General features: G+C 38.7%; 1 protein-coding gene across 2 annotated transcripts in view; it reads right to left on the bottom strand.

Moving 5' to 3' along the window:
* adcy2b (adenylate cyclase 2b (brain)) overlaps positions 1 to 19442 on the bottom strand; it is a 96280-nt gene that overhangs the window by 49100 nt on the left and 27738 nt on the right. For both annotated transcript variants that reach the window (XM_038299820.1, XM_038299819.1), the window contains exons 4-8: positions 17740 to 17889; positions 10557 to 10705; positions 5304 to 5415; positions 2988 to 3115; positions 535 to 693 (exon numbers count right to left, since the gene is read on the bottom strand). In XM_038299820.1, the coding sequence (XP_038155748.1) occupies positions 535 to 693; positions 2988 to 3115; positions 5304 to 5415; positions 10557 to 10705; positions 17740 to 17889 (698 nt within the window). The remainder of the gene's footprint in view (positions 1 to 534; positions 694 to 2987; positions 3116 to 5303; positions 5416 to 10556; positions 10706 to 17739; positions 17890 to 19442) is intronic.

The raw sequence follows: 19442 nt of genomic DNA, 5'->3' as shown, positions 1-19442 counted from the left end.
TATATAAAAACACATTATTTGCTCGCCGGCTTTCTAACCACTGCCGCCTGCAGTTCTCCCTTTTCATCTCTATTTGTTACCCTTGCAAAGCAGACTGAAGGAGATGGAAATACATTTTTTTACTTTTTCAGCCGATGTGGTCATTATTATTTTTTTTTCAAATACCTCTTAGCAGGCGTAGCAGGAGACAAGCCATTAGCAGCCCAGTGAGACAACACTGTGGTACTAGAGAGCTTATTTTCAGAGCAGCATAAATCTACCCCCCTGGCCAATTTTCACAAGCTTGTTACAGTGCTAGCCAGGCAGACATAATGGCAACATAACTAATGCAGAGCTGCTTAGTCAACTGAGGTAGCTATAATTTACTAAAATGCTATAATAGGTATAATTATAATAGACTTGTCTCATGTTCCAAGTCCCATTGAAAATAAGTGTGGCCTTGAGGGAATCAGGTAATGGGGAAGGTGAGCTGCATGCACAATAATTGCAAATAAACACTACTTTGAAATTGCTTCATCCTTTAAAGGATCTCACCCCGGCACTCCTCCGGCTTCCATGTGATTGGCCAGTGTGACGTCGTGCGACCACACGTCGTACTGCCACTTGCGGAGGCCAATCACACCGCAGAGGACGTTCCCAGAATGAACGCCGACACGCATGTTGATGTCCACTCCAGTGGCATCTCGGACCTTCCTGCGGACGGGGGCAGAGCAGAAACGGACGTCTGTTTCCTGGAGGAGAAGATCCACCGAATGTGTGGCACAGACATGAAGCAAAGGCTTATAATGCCTTATAGAAGTGCTTATAAACCCTCTTTGGTTTGTTACAACCACAGACTTCAACAAATTGATCTGACACTCACAACAGAAAGTGGTAGATGATTGTAAAGTAAAAAGAACAAAAAAATGACAAAACAGCGCCTTTTGATGTCTGTATAAAAGCAGCTGTTGTCATGGTTTTGGTTCTGTTCAAGTTTTATCCTTTATCTTTCATTGGTTTTATTTCCATGTTGTGTTGTTCTAGTGATTTTTGATTGTATTTGAGTTCTTATATATTTATTTTTTGCCCTCTGCTGCCCTCTTGTGTCAGTCTCCTTCTTCTAGCTCCCTTCTAGATTCTTCAGTCCACACCTGCTCCCAATCTGCTGATTAGCTCTTTGTTTCTCTCTCCCATATATACTCCTCCTGTTCAGTCACTCTTTGATGGTTCCTCTTTGTCATCATTTCATTGCCCTTCTTGTGAGTTTTCCTGGATTTCAGCATTTTGTTATTTTTGCTTCTGTTGCCACCTTTTTTTATTAAATCTGCAAGAAACCACCTTCAGCTTCAGTCTCTGCATTTGGGTCCTCCTCTTTAAATCTCCACACAACCTGACAGCTGTTCGTGAAGGCCTCAAAAATTTGTTGGAGAGCATTGGTAAAGAGAAAGCACTATACGTAGACAAAGGATCAGACCGGATATCCTTTATCCAGAGTTGTAGAAAAGCTTACAGCACATTCAAGGTCTAGACCAATGTTCTTATTTTTGAACAAAACCCAGAGTTCTGTTCAATCCATCATCTGACCAAAGAAAAAACTAAGACACACTGGCAAACCTGACAAGATGTGCTAACCCACCGAAACCAACAAGAAAGCATTGACTATAAAAGCAGCGCAGAGACCCACGGAGGATCTGGAGGTGCTGCAGAGACCCCGAACACAGGTGGGGAACGAGGAAGAAAAATCACTATACACGCCATTCCTACTTTAAAACATGGTGGTGGTAGTAGCATGCTGTGGGGAACATTTTCTTCAGCTGCACAGTCAAAGCTGGTGGATGAAGCTAAATCAGGGGCAGTAAAAGAAACCTGTTGAAGGTCCTAATGATTAACTGTAAGCCTGCAGCGATTGATGAACGTCACCTTCCAGCAAGAAAACAACTTTAAATACACAGCCAAAGCTGAAAAGACAGGGACTAATCTGGTGTACCAATGCACCGCCAAATATCCAATGCAAACAAGAAATCCACACCAAGAAGTTTCTTAGTTTAACGCATTAGTTACTTTCACTGTGTTGAAATAAGGACAACATTTATACAAGAAAGATACAAGAAATGTGTCATCAAACTGTCAGCGTAGCATCATGTTAGAGTCTCTGGGGATTTGCTGTTTTCCTGGTGTGAGTGAGCTTCCTGTTACAGAGAGGATTTGAACTAAGCTATGGTTAAATTTACATAAATTAACAAGAACAAGATTACAAAACTGAGAAGATTTAACTAACTTCTGGTTAGAAATCCCTGCAATTATTTGATGCAGGGCGGGGACCTCTGACTGTTAGGACCAGATCCTGTGTTCTGGAATGTCTAATAGTTTTCTGATTTGTTAAGAATCGTAAAAAAAAAAATCTGGTCTGGCAAATAGAACCCAGATAAATTCGATTGGAGTGAGTGACTGTGACAAAATGTTTTAAAGTCTAAACTGTAAACCATTTTTCAGGGCATTGTGCTTTTGATAAAAATTAAATAAAAATAAACCACACACACCAAAGTAGACCCCAGTTTGAGTCCACACCAAACAGGAACAGTTTAGTCCACGAGCTAATTAAAATCAGTTGGATAATTGACTAAAATCCACAAACTGCTTTTTAATCGTGGCATAATTGCTGACTACAGTGATTAAAGGTCAGCGCTAGCAAACCGAGGCATTGTCTGTCAGATAGAAATCTTCATGCATGAGTGAGAGAGATGGAGAACAAGAAAAAGAAAAGGAAAATTACAAACCTAAACCATGATATGTATTCATTTGTTGGATTTTTTTTTCTATGGGAGCAGTTGGGAAGCTTATCATATTGAATTCACCCTGTGTTTACTCTGGAGTTTAAACAGAGCTGGAATTTAATCAGGCATTCCTTCTGCTCAATCTGTTTAACAGGCGTGTGTTTGTTTGTGCCGGAGGAGGAAGAGAAGAGTGAGGGGGGGTTGGGGGTGGGAAGGGGGGGTTTGGTGTTTTACTTGATGGCCTCACACATATCCAGGCCCATCTTCACGCAGTTCCTGGCGTGGTTTGGCAGCGACTCAGGAAGTCCGGACACGCAGTAATAACAGTCGCCCAGGATCTTGATCCGCATGCATTCGTTCTCCTTAAAGAACGAGTGAAAAGGGGAGGAGGTGAAGCAGATCCACGAAAAGCTCCTTGATCACATGTTATTATTGATTCATATTTTTTATTTACTTTCACCTCAACACTCACACCCTCAGAATCAGATCCATCAAGCCTAAAAATCGTACACCCACACATAAAATATATTAGCTCTTATTCCACGTGTGGGATGAGTAACAGCTCACTGTTTATTATTATTATTTTTTTTATGTAACTGCATCATTAGGAGGTGATCTCTGCTGGACACAAAGCTCAGAAAGCCTGACTCAACAGTTGAAGGTTTTATTGCTGGGCACCTACAGTAGGTGGCTCAGTCATTGTTGGCATCCTGCATGCATGGAAGACTCAAACACTGGATGAGAGTGAGGCCTCCACTGGATGGAGTCAAACTGACAAAGCAGAAATGGAAAGTGTTGTATTGGCTGCTTTAGTATCACTCCAATCCACTCCAGATAAAGTGATTTATTCTGATTAAAGCCAACTGCTCCTGAATTTTACTGCACATCTACCAGCGTGAAAGCCGAGACCCCATCCCAGCCATAACAGGATAAAACAAGGACTATGAAATTGAATAATAGCCTAAATAAATCAATTAATTTAAACTGCAAATTGCATTGTCGAGGAGTCGCTTGTGGACTGAGCAATAAAACATTCAACTGTTGATTATTTTCCCATTAGATCTGAATTAAATCCTGATGAAAAAAAGCAGAGCTTTAGATACAGGCAGGTTTATGGAGCCTCTTTATGTTAATAAATGTATTACTTTCTCAATATTGTATTGAATCTAAAATAAAAATGATGATGCATTTGAGTTTATTTTACCAAAACCTTAAAAAGGTCTTGAATCCAAATTTGCATTAGCTAGGGGTATAAAGGTACACAAAAGTATGTATTATGGATTTTAAAACATGGTTTGGTAATTTTTAGGTACATTGCAATCAGGAAAATAAACAAATATGTATTTTTTATTAACCTTTGAACAGTTAAAAGGTTAAATCCATTGACAATAATTTAATTGTTTAAGCAGCATGATCTAAAATTAAAAAGATAAGCCGGTATATATGCTTATTTTTTCTTAGTACCTGTGAGGGTTACTGTTTCAGTCCAATTTAGACGTGAAAATTAAATGGTGGGTGTGCAACAAATGTGGTTTTTATTGGCAAAAATTAAGTCATGTTAAATTAAACATATTAATCTGCCAATGTCTAATAACATGAAATCCAAATTAAGGTTCTCTTAATTTAGAATTAATAGCTTAAAAATACATAAGGGACAGTGCACCCAATGGGAGACGCCATGATGCTTCCACATTTTTATCAGAGTGGCTGAAAAGGGACAAACTTGTTAGCTTAAGCATTTTCTCTTTACCTGAAAGCATGTTGTTCTGTTGCAATAAAGGGCGTCTGTACAATTTATCTAATTCATTCAGTGCCCCAATCGATGGAGGTAAATATGAGACACACTGTCCCTTTAAATAACTCAGAGCTGCCTATCATATCAGTGCTTACAGTTCACTTTTCGTTCTCAATGGCTTTAGATGTAGCTAAAGTTTGGCTTTGATTTTGTTTTATTTTAGGTTCTTCTGCAGAGCATATATTTATATTATTTAGCTACAACGTTGTAGTCATTCATTACGCTATCGTGGGGAACCCAGTTTATCGTCGACTCCCCCTAGTGGCCTGAAGAACCTCTGTTATGCAGAGCTACTTTGGAGCTTTTTTTAATGTGCATATATTATTGTGACTTGTAGCATTTTTTCTTTGCACGTGTTTTGTATGTTTTTGTGTTAGCATTAATCAAGTATAGCGTGTCCACAAATTTATATTTAACTTTTCCTCCCTCATTTTTACTGTGATTGCATCATTATTCTTTTAGAGTATTTTTCCTTTTCATGTCTTTTGCATGAAAGTATAATTTTTGTTTGCAGTACGCCTTTGTATTTGCAGTGCATTTATGTATTTGCAGCGCGTTTGCACCTCTAAGCCATTGTACATGAAGCCTCAAAAGGAGAAATCATCTCCTTTACATTAACATTTTTCCTTTTCTTTACACCTTAGTCCTAACAAGCACACAGATCGACAACAAAAAAGGCATATTTATCTAAGTTGTATTCATTTTACATTGAATGCATAAATAGACAGAGAGGCATGCATACTGATATTTCTTACCTTTGCAATCTGGTCAAATTTGCCAAAGAGTTCATTCAGCATGTGCACAAGTTCACCAGGAGAGCAGTCGCTGGCCAGCCGTGTGAAGCCCACAATGTCGGCGTAGAGTATGCTGCAGAAAACACATAGAAACAACTCATCACATGCTTTTGGTTGTTGCTCTGTAAATGTAAAGCATGAAACCACAGAGAGCTATTCAGTTAACACTTTTGTAAGACACATGAATGGTCACTAGACTCTTTTATTATTTTACTTGGTGGCCTAAAACTAAATTATGTGGATTACTTTGGTTGAGTCCTTGCAACAAAAGCTTCTCCTTGTAAATGAAAATCATCTTCCTGCTGAAATTTCTTTGTTTGTATCTCCTCGAAATTATTTTAAAACAAATCTTGACCTTAAAGGGTGAGAAAAAGACGGTGCTTTAAAAAAAGCAAATAGCTGACCAAGGCAGTGGATCTGTCTGTGGCTATTGCTTTTGAGCATAAGGATTTAAAGTTGGAAAATGTCTTATTTTTCTTATTTTTTGTCTAGTGGTCACTCGATTAAAATGCACCAATAACCACGTTTCCAAGCATGTATCCTGCTTGCTGATATCAAAAAATTTGCATTTATAACATTAGTTTGAAGCGACTTTGTGGTGAAAGAAATGTGGGAAAATAATTGAAAAAAGAGCTTGAGTAATATGAACAATCTTGTTGGAAAAATAATGGTTTTGACATCCATATTATTTAGTACATTTGCATTTTTCAGCAGTAAAATCTGGACTGATATGTAAAATTTCAGACTTTCATTTCCTTCCATTCACTGTTGCTATGATTTAATAGAAAATCATTCTGCTGGCACAGTTGTTTTAGAGAGAAGGGAGTGCTGATGCTCACCTTGTTTAGAGTTGAAATGTAAAGTAAAAGCCAACACAATATTAGCTTTTAATTTTTTATTTTAAAGGGGGCATCTACAACATCTTATCAAAATAAATAACTTTTCTAAAATAAAACAACCACAGAACGTCTAGCACGATGCAGACAAAGAAATTCATTTTACTGAAAGTAATTATTTTATAAATTCAGACGTATCCAGTTTATATAAATATTTACTACTGATATGATGCTTATACCAACACTAAAGGATTCTGTATCAGTAGGAATCATAGACAGTAGGAAGACGACCTGTTGCTGACTGGTAACATGGGCTGTATCCAAACATTCGCCATAATCCCTTTATCCCTATACAGAGTGGGGATTATATACTGGACTTTATATGGTACTCTAACTGTTTGGACAGATGAAAAAGGCTGTTTCTCAGTTCACAAGAGCGTGAGTCTGAACTCGTGTCCTTACAGAGTATGTTCTTGAAAGGAACACAGGAAAGTATGGGCTGGGGGGGGGACGGGAGCACGCAGCATTAATATGGGTCAACTGGAACAGAAGCGTACTGATAATGTCACCACAAGCTCGGTTAATCTGGAGCTGCATTTCACCTCCTGTCCTTGTAATAGTCTCTAGATAATACTAAATTCTTACTTTTTTCATTTACTGGGGGGATAATAAATAACACAGTAAACAAAAACCAAATGAACATTTTGCCAAATAAAACAAATCGCTATCAGAGCCAGCGGTATTTCACACACGGCTATGCTGAGAAAGGGCCGCTTCAGACGGGCTGCGGTTAGCCCTGGCTGCTGTTACCCTCAGAGGTCTGCTGGTTGCCGCAGTCCTTTTATTGATTTTATGCACAAGATCAGTAAGTGGGCCATATAGTGATGCTTAAAAGTATAATGTTCTTGCCTTAAATTATCTTAAAACATACTTTTATTGAACAAAGGAGACACAAAAGAGATCTTTTAACCTAATCTCTGTGAGCACTACACTGGAAGCTGCTGCCACGGTGCATGTTGGAGCAGCTGTTAATCTCAAGAATGGACAAGTGTACTCTGGTGCATGCTGGGTAAAGAGGGAGGGGCGAGAATAACATCCGGGGACTTTGTCTGTTCTCAGTGTTTTTGTTCTTTTGAATTGGAACAGTACTAGGGCTGAGGCTGATGTCGTTTTTCGAGCACACGAGCACATGAGAACATACAAGTACACATATGAAGAAACTGCCCAATACATTTGTAGGTCACGTGACTCTCGCTCCTCGCACGATATTTGTTGTGTGTCCCCCCCGCTTTGCGAGTAAAGCTCTTGCAAAGCTTTCTGGGATATAGCTGCCCCTCTAGTGACCATGGACGTACACCACTTTTTAAGGTGCATTGTGGAATTTTGAGTGCACTACCTTTTCATCTGCTAGATATTTGGACACTTATATAAAGACACTCCCTATTTAGTAATCTATATAGGGGTTAGGGCAGACATTCAGACACAACCATTGTCTCTATATTAAGCCACTTTTGAGACCCCTTTACCAACCACTTTTAGAAAAAGTGACTAGCAAAAAAATTTAGCAGCTTTTCCTGTTTTTGGAGACTTTGATGAAAAAACATTTTAGCACAAATGCAGAGATCACTCTGAGATGACTCTGTTCAGTAAGCAGTTGGTGATTGATGATGTAATTCTAGCTACGTTTGGCCAGCCAATAGCGACTTGCCTCGCTGAAGATTTGACACCAGTGTATAAGCCAGAGTTCAGGTGATGCCATATTCCAATAACTTAGTGAGAGCAGAGAAGAAACTTCTTCAAATTGAGGCAAAACGAGAGTAAACATCAGTTAAGCTTTTGAGTCTCGTGCCGACTTAAATTCGTAGGGAAACTGCCGTTCCAACTGTTGCATTTTCAAATTCTCCCAAGTGGTGCACGACTTTAGATGAGTGAATAAAGTGAATGTGATTGGTCGATTATCAAACGGACGGAAGGTTCGCAAGCAAGTTTGATTGTAGCTGGTTTCTCGGAAGCATCTTGTTAACCAGTTAGCAACTTGGTGCTAGTAGGTTCCCAATGGGAAATTCCATTGGGACCAAGTAGCACTAAATTGGTGACTTAGAAACGACACTGTCAAGGAACGCTATGGACAGAGGAAACATGAAAGAGGAGGAGAGTTTAATGTCAGAGGTCTTGGATGAGTCTCCTCAATCATACATTTTATTTAGAGGAAGAAAGTGGGGACGAAGATGTTGTGGAAGAGGACGCCAGGGCGGCAGAAGCTTGGTTTGGTGTAGAAGGCTTACAGCCGTACATGTTTGAGCCCTTGCCTCACAACGCTGCCAGTTCTATTAGCTCTACGCCTGCCAAAGACACAGACGTCCATCCCCATGAACACTGGGACGGAACTCAATGGGAAAGTAAATGATTCTTATTTCTTATTTTAACTGTTGCGTATATAGGCTGCGACATATGAATCAAGATGCTATGACCGAAAAAATTTGATTGACAGATGACCGCTGATATTTGATTGGCCGAATTTAGGTGTACTAAATTGCCAGTACTAACTAACTGGCCTGCGTAAGATAACGAAAAAATACTTTTGTTTTTTTCATTTTGAGACAAGAGTACAGTAAGATACATGTTTAAGCCAGAATGATTTGGTCTTCTATGTTTTCCAGACCAAGGACCCCCAAACTGATGGCGAGATGGAGCGAGGACCCCCTATTTATATATATTGTATGAAATTGTGTCCTATAGTCACTCTATTACAGATGGAGTAATGTAAAGAAATTAATTTCTCCCTGGGATTATTAAAGTTTTTCTGATTCTGATTCCTGGTTGTTGTGAAGGAAACGGTGTCCAGCTTGAAAGAGCTCCTGTGTGTCGCTGAATGTGAGCATTGATGACTGAAAGACATCTTCTGCCTCCATTTATCTGTTTACTACAGTGTGTTGATTTCATGTTAATGAGTATTTAAAGACATTTCAATTAGTGGGGGAAAAAATTGCAGGGGGGGAATATAAAAATATCAACTAACCATGCAGACCCTCATGCAGTACCTCCGTAGACCCCCTAGGGGTCGCGGATCCCCCGTTGAAGACCGATCAAGAAAATTTTACTAACACAAACTGAGGGACCAGGCTGAGGTAGGAATTTAAGGTTACTGAAGTGCGGATTTTTTTACTGAAAGCCGGCGGGCAAACTTGTTGCCATCGTCCTCACCGACCACCTGGTCATAAAACTGTTTTAAGTGATCATACTGCTGCCTCCAGGGTAGCCTCCGTGCTGCTTTGGCTTCCACGCTGCATTTTGTTTTGATGACGCACGCGGCTGTAGGCTACGACACTGGTAGCTGGTGTTGCCAGATTGGGTGTTTTTCCCGCTACATATTAAGGCCTGTTTACGGTGTGATTTAGCCGGGGTTTCGCCTGGAGGGCTCTATAGAAATCTGGCAACCTATTGAACGGAGTTGAACTGAGAGAGCGTGCCGTTCACAGACACCACAATGAACGAGTTCACAATAACGTTCACCAGGCAGTAATGCAGGACGTTCAGTTCACGTTCGCCCAAAATATGAACGAATATGAATGAATATTGAACTTTCGTTCAATGAACGCGTTCAGGCACAACACTGTATGTACGTATATATTACATTAAGAAAAGGAATATGAATCGTATCATAAGATAGGAAATATGCAGTCTGATTCCAGTAAAACTAAGCATTCAAATGTCATTGAGTGTCTAGTTTCTGTTCTGAAAAGAAAGTGGGCTCTTCTCCAACCCCCAAGGCTTAGAGCAGGACCATAGGAGAATTTGTTATTAGTGGAAATATAATAGCGAGATGAAGAGGAGGACACTTCGCATTCACCCAAAACACCCAGCTGAGGCCAGAGTTGGATAGAAATACTGCTTCTGGAGTAAAGCTCAAGGATGGCGTAAAGCAGGTTTTTTGGGGACTCAGGATTGAGCTGCTCTCATTGTGAGCCAAGATCAGTGCCCTCTGTTCTGCCACGATAAACCTTCACAGTGCAGAGAGGGATGCCATAGAGAACCGAGGACAAAAGCTCCTTTCTATTTGGTGAAGTGAACTCAGAGTAAAATGGAGGTGGGTTAAATCTCAACTGAATTTCACCCTGGCAATGAAACAAAGTGTGGTGAGAACATGAGAGAAGAAAATTAGACAGAAAAGAAAAGGAGGATAAGCAATGAAATGGAGGCCAGAGAAAAGTAGAAACAGAAGAGAAATCCAAATTTAACAGCAGGTGGGAACGGTCGGACAAAAAAAGAGCAGCGATGAGGAGGAGGACAGGATGGAGCAATCAAGCCCCAAGATGAGAGCAGAGAATAATAACCTTTATTATATGTGGAGGCACAGATAAAGGAAATGGAGGTGTACCTGACGTTGGTGTGCCTCTGCACATAGAGGTTATGAAAGTTGTTGGTGCTCTCGGTTCGACCAAAGTTCGGCCCCTGCAGCCGCTGGATGATTTCAGCTTTCATCACTCTGGCTATGTGTGCAGGCAGCAGGGACAGCAGCAAGCGCTCCTAGACAGGCAAAGACACAACAACAGTATATCATTATATCTGTACAGGACTCCAGGATCTAATGTTGCAGAGGAACTAAAAGTGTGCATTAAATCCAGGCTTCAGGCTCTTTCAAGCCCACACAGATTTCTGAGAAGGTTTTATGAATCTTATGCATACGTTTATGTTGCAAGTTCCTTTTTTGGCTAATTTGGAAGAGAAGAATAAGATTCAGACTAATATTTCAGATTTTGAAAACAGATTGCATCAAAGTTCAAGTTTTTTTCAGTATTTGACCTGTGATATTTTGTCAGATTTAAACAAAAAACACTTCAATATTCTAGTTTGATGTTGATATAAACTAGGAGATTTAGGTTTTTCCTTTCCCTGATAGCTTTATCAGTGCTCAGCTTTTTCTGCTGTTATGAAATTATTAAATGAGTAGTTAGTCATGGTTCACAGTTGTCAAAAATTAGTTGACAGTTGTAGGAGTTAAAGCAGTAGTTAAAAGCTTCAATTTCGGACCAGGCATGACAATTTAAGATATCTACCGTAACACTCTAAAAAAAAGAGTCAAAATATCAGATTTTAACAGATCAAAATGCATATTTATATGTGTTCAAATACTGTTTATTGAAGTCTGGTTCTGGTAATGTTCCGGCTCTGCTGTAGTTTGTGCAGGTTATTGTTGATAAATTGATCAGCAGTAAGTTGAGTCTTATTAGAGAACAAATGCATACATTTGGAAAACCTAAAGCATCTTTTATAGAAAGATTGCTTGTTAAAAGGTTTTCAGCCCAATAGGCATTCACTTTGCTGAAGTTACGGTAGAAGATAAGGCTACAGCAAAAGACAAAAATGTGAAACTTCAATTTAATTGGACAGTGTTACAAACTTATATTCTGTTAATTTATTCACTCTGGGTTTTGTAGAGTTTAAGCTTTAGAATTGATAGAATAGAGACTAGAATAGTAAAACAATGGGAAATCATCTGTAATGAATGTCCTTTTGTAAATGTATAGATCTATGAGCGGAAGAATGTGAACCTGTGAGGAAATACGCAGCAACTGTGAGGCTTTCTATGTCTAAAAATGTCTAAAATTATATAGGAGAAGATTGAATTTAAATTTATACAGCATGACCCCATTACTCTTATTAACTTTAACAGATTCTATAGATAGATAGATAGATAGATAGATAGATAGATAGATAGATAGATAGATAGATAGATAGTACAAATACAAAAAAAATCACATGCATTAACTTTTAACTTTAACCATTCTCCAACAAAAGAAAGGACAAATGCTTTCAGCTATTTTTATAACATGTACATTAAAACCCACCACAAAAGAATCCATTTGATATCTTAATTCTAATTTATATTCAGCTCACATCATTTTAAATTTCTATTATTCAACCTCCTAAATATAGGTCCATTATTGAGTCTCCTTTTAAGATGGCTTATTAGGGTTAATTTATCAGGAAGAACTGGAGGCAAACATTAGACGAAGACAGGGCTATTTTCCTCCACACTCAGATTGTTTCATTATCTCCCAGTAATTAGGGTCGAAACCAAAGGAAAATGTATTTTTTTCCTAGTTTTAATATTAATTCTTACCTCACTTAAAATCATCTTGACCCCTGCCTAAGGCAAGGAGAAAGCTAAGCTTTTAGTGCGATGTGAGGAAGTGTGCAGAACTGTAGCGTTTCTGGTGGCCTTTTGTTATTAATTAAGAAACCTTTGCGCAGAAGTCCTTATCTCCTCCTTCACTCTTGAAATTCTGCAGGGAGACACATGTTTTCTCCACATGTACCTTAACCACATCACTAACAGATACACTGTCTGCTGCCAACCCAATCATTTCTTCCTTTTTTTTTTCAACTCTTTAGAATTTGCAACACTCTTTCATGCCTGGGGTGCTTTTATTATGCTTGGAATGAGTCATAGATCAAGATATGTGAGGCTCAATATACAAGAAAATAGAAATCCAGGTGGTAGAGTGGTGTTTCTTTGCACGGTTGCCTCAGAGCAGAAACGTCCTTGGTCGGAGCCTCGGCTACATGGATGTTTCTATGGGTAGTTTGCATGTTCTAGTGCCTGCGTGGGTTTGCTCCAGCTATTCCTTCTTTCCACCCACATTCTGAAAAACCTTCATCCCACCAGAAGCAAACAGGTTGCCGGTAAACTCAGGGGAGGTGACGTCTTTCTTGAATGTTCGTTTCTAACCAGTGCTTAGATTGTCACATAATTTTGCTCCAAACACTGAAAAATGTTCCTGCTTGAATGAAGAAAACTAAATAATCAGTTTCTCTTGTGGTAAAGTGTCGACAAAGGAAAACTCAGTTAATCCTTATTGATATTTTAATTAAGCTTAATTTATGATTAGATCAACTGAGCAACTTTGCGAGCCGCATTTGCAGAGAAAACAAAATCCAATGTTGGTCTTTAAATTGCCTCAAATTTTAACAAACAAAAAAGTTAATTTGATCACATTAAGCTTTTTAATGTATTTGTTAAACTACTACTTTTACTCACTATTGGATTAATGACCTTGTTTCCCTTTGGCTTATTTTAGTTTTAAAACCAGTTTATACTCAAATGACCTTAAATACCCTTCTCAATGAAACTCCATTCAGAAGGAATTAAATTTTATCGTCCTTGTGAGGATAATGAACAGTTTATTTTTGTTTTATGAGATTTTAAAAAGCAATACTTGCCTTTCATTTCATAGACCACTTTTCGTTTTTATATTATTTCAGAACTATGACATGAAAAGTTTGAGTCAAACAGAAGCTTTTAATAAACCTCCTAAATTAGATAAAAAGGTTTAGGTCATATCTGGAGGGACTCTGCAAATAATGTATTTTAGCTATCATATTTCATCATTTAAAATGCAAAAATTGCAGTCATTTAACACAGACATTTATCCCACAGCAAACCTTTTTCCTCCATAAGTTTAAAGGCTAATTGTTAAAGTGAAAACCACTGATCTATGTCATCTAAAGGCCTTTTTAAAGTAACTCAAAAAGCCCTATTCTCTTTTTTATGTAAATCCAATTACCTTCATGCAAATCTTTCTGTTCTAAAATTTGCCTTAAATTAAGGTGGTGTCCTTGTGGGTCCCTTAAAAACCCAGAATGGTGATAAATAAATGATTTAAATGCAAAGGACAAAATTTCAAATTAAAAGGTATCCAAAAAAAAAAAAAAAAAAACTCACAGAGAATCTAATTTAACATTCTATTCATCTTTAATGCCTTTTAATATTCTTGAAGCAGTTTTAAATAATATTTTAAGAAACTTGTTACAGAGGTAACTGTTGAAGATTGTTTAAAACCATTCTGATACATTTAAAAAAAAAATTTTTTTGTTTTACTTATTTTTTTTTCTTTCCCCCCAGTATTTTTATTGTCATTATACTGTCACAAGTACAGCACAATGAAATTAACTCTCTGTATTTAACCAATCCCCTTGGGGAGCAGTGGGCTGCCATTGTGCAGTGCCCAGATTGGCAGTCTGTGGGAGTGGGTTTTAAACTCACAACCTTAGGATTCCAAGCCCTATGCCCTGACCGCTAAGCCGTAAAAAGTTATTTATTTTTTTTAAAGTTAAAGGTATAGTGGAGGATGTCATTTCTATATATGTGTGTATATATATAAACAGTTAACATGTAACGACAGTGAATGGTTTTAACTCATTTGTGTTAAAAGGGAGTTTTTCCTCTCCACTGTCGCTACAAGCATGCTAAGTGTGAGGGATTGCATTCAAGTCAAAGAGTCGATGCAATCAACTGGTTTTTCCTTAGATAGAAATTTTTGAATCAATTTGACTGTAAGATCTGGTGAACTTTAAAGTGCCTTGAGATGACATGTGTTGTGAATTGGTGCTATATAAATAAACTGAATTGAATTGTATGCCCATCTATTTGGTTACTACCTTTACACCATGGTAAATGGTAAATGGCATGTACTTATACAGCACCTTTATTCAAGTCAGGAGACTTGACCAAAGCGCTTTACACTACATTCATTCACCCATTCACACACACACTCACACACTGATGGTGGCAAGCTACATTGTAGCCACAGCTGCCCTGGGGCTCACTGACAGAAGCGAGGCTGCCGTACACTGGCGCCACCGGGCCCTCTGACCACCATCAGTAGACAATGCAGGTGAAGTGTCTTGCCCAAGGACACAACGACACTGAAAGTCGGAGTCGGGGCTTGAACCTTCAACCCTTCGATTTCAGGGCAAACTCCTACATCCAATGCCACTGTCGCCCAACTTTGCCCTAACCATGTGGGATTTAGTCTTGCTAGTACATGATTGTAACAAAGACTTAGACTAACTTTATTGTCATTTTGTGTACAAGATACAAGAACTTCTTCGTTTTGGTATTCTAAAAGACCTAAATACCTACAGCATTTAATAAGACATATTAATCAACTATGGTACACATTTTGCTGTAATTAAGCTTCAGATGTATTTGTTCAGGCTCAATTTAGGTGTGTGTGGTCAGGTGGGAGAGCATGTGTGCTGCACTGCATGTGCGCGTGAGGGTGGCAAGAGCATGCAACGTGCACATGCAATCACGCACATTTATGTGAGTCATAACTGCAGCTCACAGTAAAGAGGGTCATTACACTGTTCACACACCATGGGCTCATTTCCTAAAACACAGCAGCAAATTGAGTCTGGAGAGGGGCTGTAGTTGGGGGTGCAGTGCACTATAAATAGAAAGGCATGCCATCCTCTTTTATTTACTTATTCAGCACTGAAACAGTTTGAACAGAGTACGCAGAATGGGTTATAGCAGCCTGAGGAAGTGTGGTGTTATTAATTTTGTGTTTGATTAATGAACTAATAAGACTTGTTCCCACATACCCCATAATAAGACTTCAGCTGTTGAACGAGATTTGGCCCTGTGAAGTTATGAACTGGCATTTGCTTGCATGGACACAAACTTTGACATGACCACACTCCTTCCCACACAAACTGTTACCGAGAAACATATGCCAGAAACACGGCACAAAAAAACAGATTTGATTTGCATTTAAGGGTGTCACAAATTTCCAATGAAATTATGCTATAATTACATGTTATTACGTCTGCTGTATAACTAGAGTATAAATCAGCAGTTTCAACTTGAATTAGAACAGGAGAATTACTCATTTCGTCATCATTAAGGGCTAGACATTTACTGTAAAAAAAAAAAAAGGTCATCACAGCGAACCACCTCTGAGCAGACCATCAATTATTAGTGTAATATTATATGTCACTTCCCTGGTCGGGAAGAATGCCTAATGTCAGGACAAAGACGTTAATGTCAAGCAAATGTCACTGCAAAATGCCACTTAAGACATGGCTGACCTACCAACTTCTCTTCTGTGACAAAACATTGAAGGAGAGCAAATTGGCAACAAAGAAAAATATGGTTACATTTTTATAAGGATTATTATGGAGGAAAAGTAGGCAGGGACCCCTTTCTAGTTAGCTGATTGTGAGGGTGCGGGGCTGTAAGGCCTTGCATTTGCACATATGGAGCTTATATTTATCATGAAAGCTACTAGTAACACTTAGAGTAACAATACAATATTTCTTGAGTTATAATCAATACAGATAAATTCCAGTTCTCATTAGGGTTGCCACCTTTCAGAAATGGAAATAAGGTACGTTCTGGTTGTAGAGAAACTTCATTGTCGAAAATATTGTATTTCTTGGATGCAAATTCCTGCAATTTCCTGCATTTTAACCAAATTGTGTCCTGTTTCAGCTCAACACAGAACCATTATTTTATTTTGTTCTCTGAGCGTGGCTTGTATTTCTTGCAATTAGCTACAGCCAATTAAAATAATTTATACATGGAAATGTTAAGTCTGCACAGTATCATCGCACACAGAAATCCCCTCCTAAAACCAATGGCATGCTTGGCCTGGTAGAATTTTTTTAGACTATAGGGAAGATTACCAGTATTATATTAATGTTTTTTTTGTGTGCTTATTTTTGGTTTATTTTGGTTGCTAGTTATCCAGTTTATTAAATGACTCATTTTGTTGTGCTATATTTTTCCTGCCAACTTGCTGTGGCCCCCCAAGGTTTCTGGCCCCCAATTTGAAAACCAATGTGTAAGATCATGATAGATGTATGGATATTCAGATCAGCAAAGCAGCTGTTTGGCATCTTTCTCTCCCTCCCTTTCTCTTCACATAGGCTAAATAGTTCAAGGAAAAAACAACACAAGAAAAAAGTTTTCTGATTAGCGGTATTCATGTATAAAGTTCTACCTATTTGCTTGAATGCCCTTGAGCAGATCAGCTAGGCACTTGTAATGAATAATGTTGCAATAGATGCTTCGAGTTGCAAAGTTTGTAAAACTAGAACTAAACATGAAGACTGTCACAAGGAAACCATGAAAAACGCCCCAAACAGAGAGATTACAGAGTGGAGAATGCTTTAGACAGACAACGTCATAATGGGAAGGTCAATCAAGAACAGTAGAACGCTAAGCTCTAGCTATGAGAGGGAGGGAGAGAGAATCAGGACGCACAGACATGGGTCACTCTCGCAACAGTAGGGTTGTTCTGTGCGCAAGTGACACCAATGTTACAGTTTTTTTTTATTATCCGTGAAAATAAGGAACAAATTGTGTCCCTTATCAGTTCAATACGGGACGCATAATTTAACTTCCAAATACGGGACGATTCCGTATTTCAAGCGACGGGTGGCAACACCAGTTCTCACAAGCAGCCAGCTAACAGCATTAAAACTCCTATTGCATTTTTGAGCTTGGATGTTTTAATTATATCACAACCTACTGAATTACCTTTCTAACCACAAGTCGTCAAACATAAGGGATTTATTGTATTGTACTATTATTGTGCTAAATATTGTTAGCAATACCAGGTGATAATGCCCTACTGAGTTTTGAGTTTAGACATTAAAGAAAATTCAGAGAAAAGCTGTAGAACCTATGTTTTGCACCAACTTTTACATTCTTATATCAACCCCATTCCAAGGAAAACATTTGCTTAAATCTGTGCTTTAAGACTTTGAACCTGTTGATGCTTCTCAAACTCCAGTTTGATGGGGGACTTGATGCAGTTGCAGGTGTCTTGATAGGTCTGTTTGAGCGCCAGGTCCATGAGGTGCTTATGATACGCCCCGGCCAGGTTTCCACAGGTGAAGATGATCACATTGGCCAGAATCTGCAAAGCAAACCATATATACATCAAGATAGCAGCAATTAAATGTTAGAAAACAATCCATTTGTGCTATGGCGTAAATATCAGTAAGCAGAGACACCAGTTGCTTATGGGCCCATAACCTCTTAGGGTCCCAATCTCTGACACCTGTTTGGCCCCTACGCAATTGTCAGCTAGGAGTTCTCTTTGCAGATGTAATGGGGCGAAAAATTCCTCTAAAACTCACCTGATACTGAGGAGACTGATCGCACCGGACCATATTTATACTGCAACACATGCCAGATTTCAACCTGATGGTGAGCAGTTTAAACACAACACCAATAGCAAAGCAGACAGTGGTACTTTTAATTACTATGTTAATAACTGTGTATAGGTCATTAGATGGCTCGTAAAAAATACCCTCATATATGTTTCAAACTGCAATTAAGATCTTAAAAGAACAATGTATTTTAGTATTTTATTTTTTACACTACGACTTGAAATCATGGGTAACCTAGAGCGTAAATTAAAACCATAACCGTTAGCGTGTGTTAGCGACGATTGATACCAAAAAGAGGTACTTAAGTGGATTCTAGAAAAGAAAAAGGAAAGAAGAGCTGCTGGAACGGAAAAAACTTCCCAAAATAAACACGTTCTTTCAAAGAACCGAAGACGAAGAGGTAAAGATTGCGAACAGGAGATGAATGGAGAGAGCATGGGTGAGGAGGGGGGCTGTGAAGCTCAAGGTAGCCCGATAAGACTCATTTTACAGCTGAATATACTAAAGTATATCCATGTCTAGTGAAGGTCAAGAATGATGAAGTGTGTATGTATGGGGCACATTTCGGGTCGGTTGTCTACTCCAGGGTGGGGTTTTATAAGAACTTTGGATGTCTAACATTTGGTGTCGCCCTGTCACCAGTGGTTCCATTCAAGGTGCACAGTCACAATATTTTTGTGTTTGATGTCCGATTATATACTACTGAGAATTGCATAATTGTATCCTATCTACGTATCCTGAACCTTTATCACGTGTTGTAATGTTGCTTACGGGCCTATTGTTGTGTCGTTACGCCATTGCATTTATGCCTGTAGCTAAAATTTTACCTTTGCTCTGCCTTCCACTTATGCACCATTATTATCACCTCACAAAAGCAGGTGAGAATAAACTCTCTGCTAGCTTTTTCTCACTATTTTAACCTCAAACTCTTCAAAACGTGAATGAGCGAATCAATAGATCTTCCTTGGTGCCATATCCCATGGTAATGAACGTCTTTGATGGGTTTTATTGTTGGTGTACATTTCTAATGCGTCTGTGTGTGTTCAAGACTGAAAAGAGCCACTGTGATAAGAGCCCTATCAGTGTGTTCACTGTGATGCTTGATTACAGAGCTTGTATGTGTTTGACAGTAGGTACCAGTTTCAGAAATGCAGTGATGCACAATCAATTTTACTCCTTATCTTGATTTTTATTGAGGCTTGCAGATTTAATGGTGGAGATGACTTTGTGTCTGACTGTACTGTGTCAGGATGGTCCAGAGTTTGTGGCTATTTAATGAACGATACCTCAATAAAAT

This window comes from Cyprinodon tularosa, unplaced genomic scaffold (assembly GCF_016077235.1).
Source record: "Cyprinodon tularosa strain WSP-4 unplaced genomic scaffold, ASM1607723v1 ctg435, whole genome shotgun sequence".
NCBI lineage: Eukaryota > Metazoa > Chordata > Actinopteri > Cyprinodontiformes > Cyprinodontidae > Cyprinodon > Cyprinodon tularosa.
This window is presented reverse-complemented; position numbering and strand designations above follow the sequence as displayed.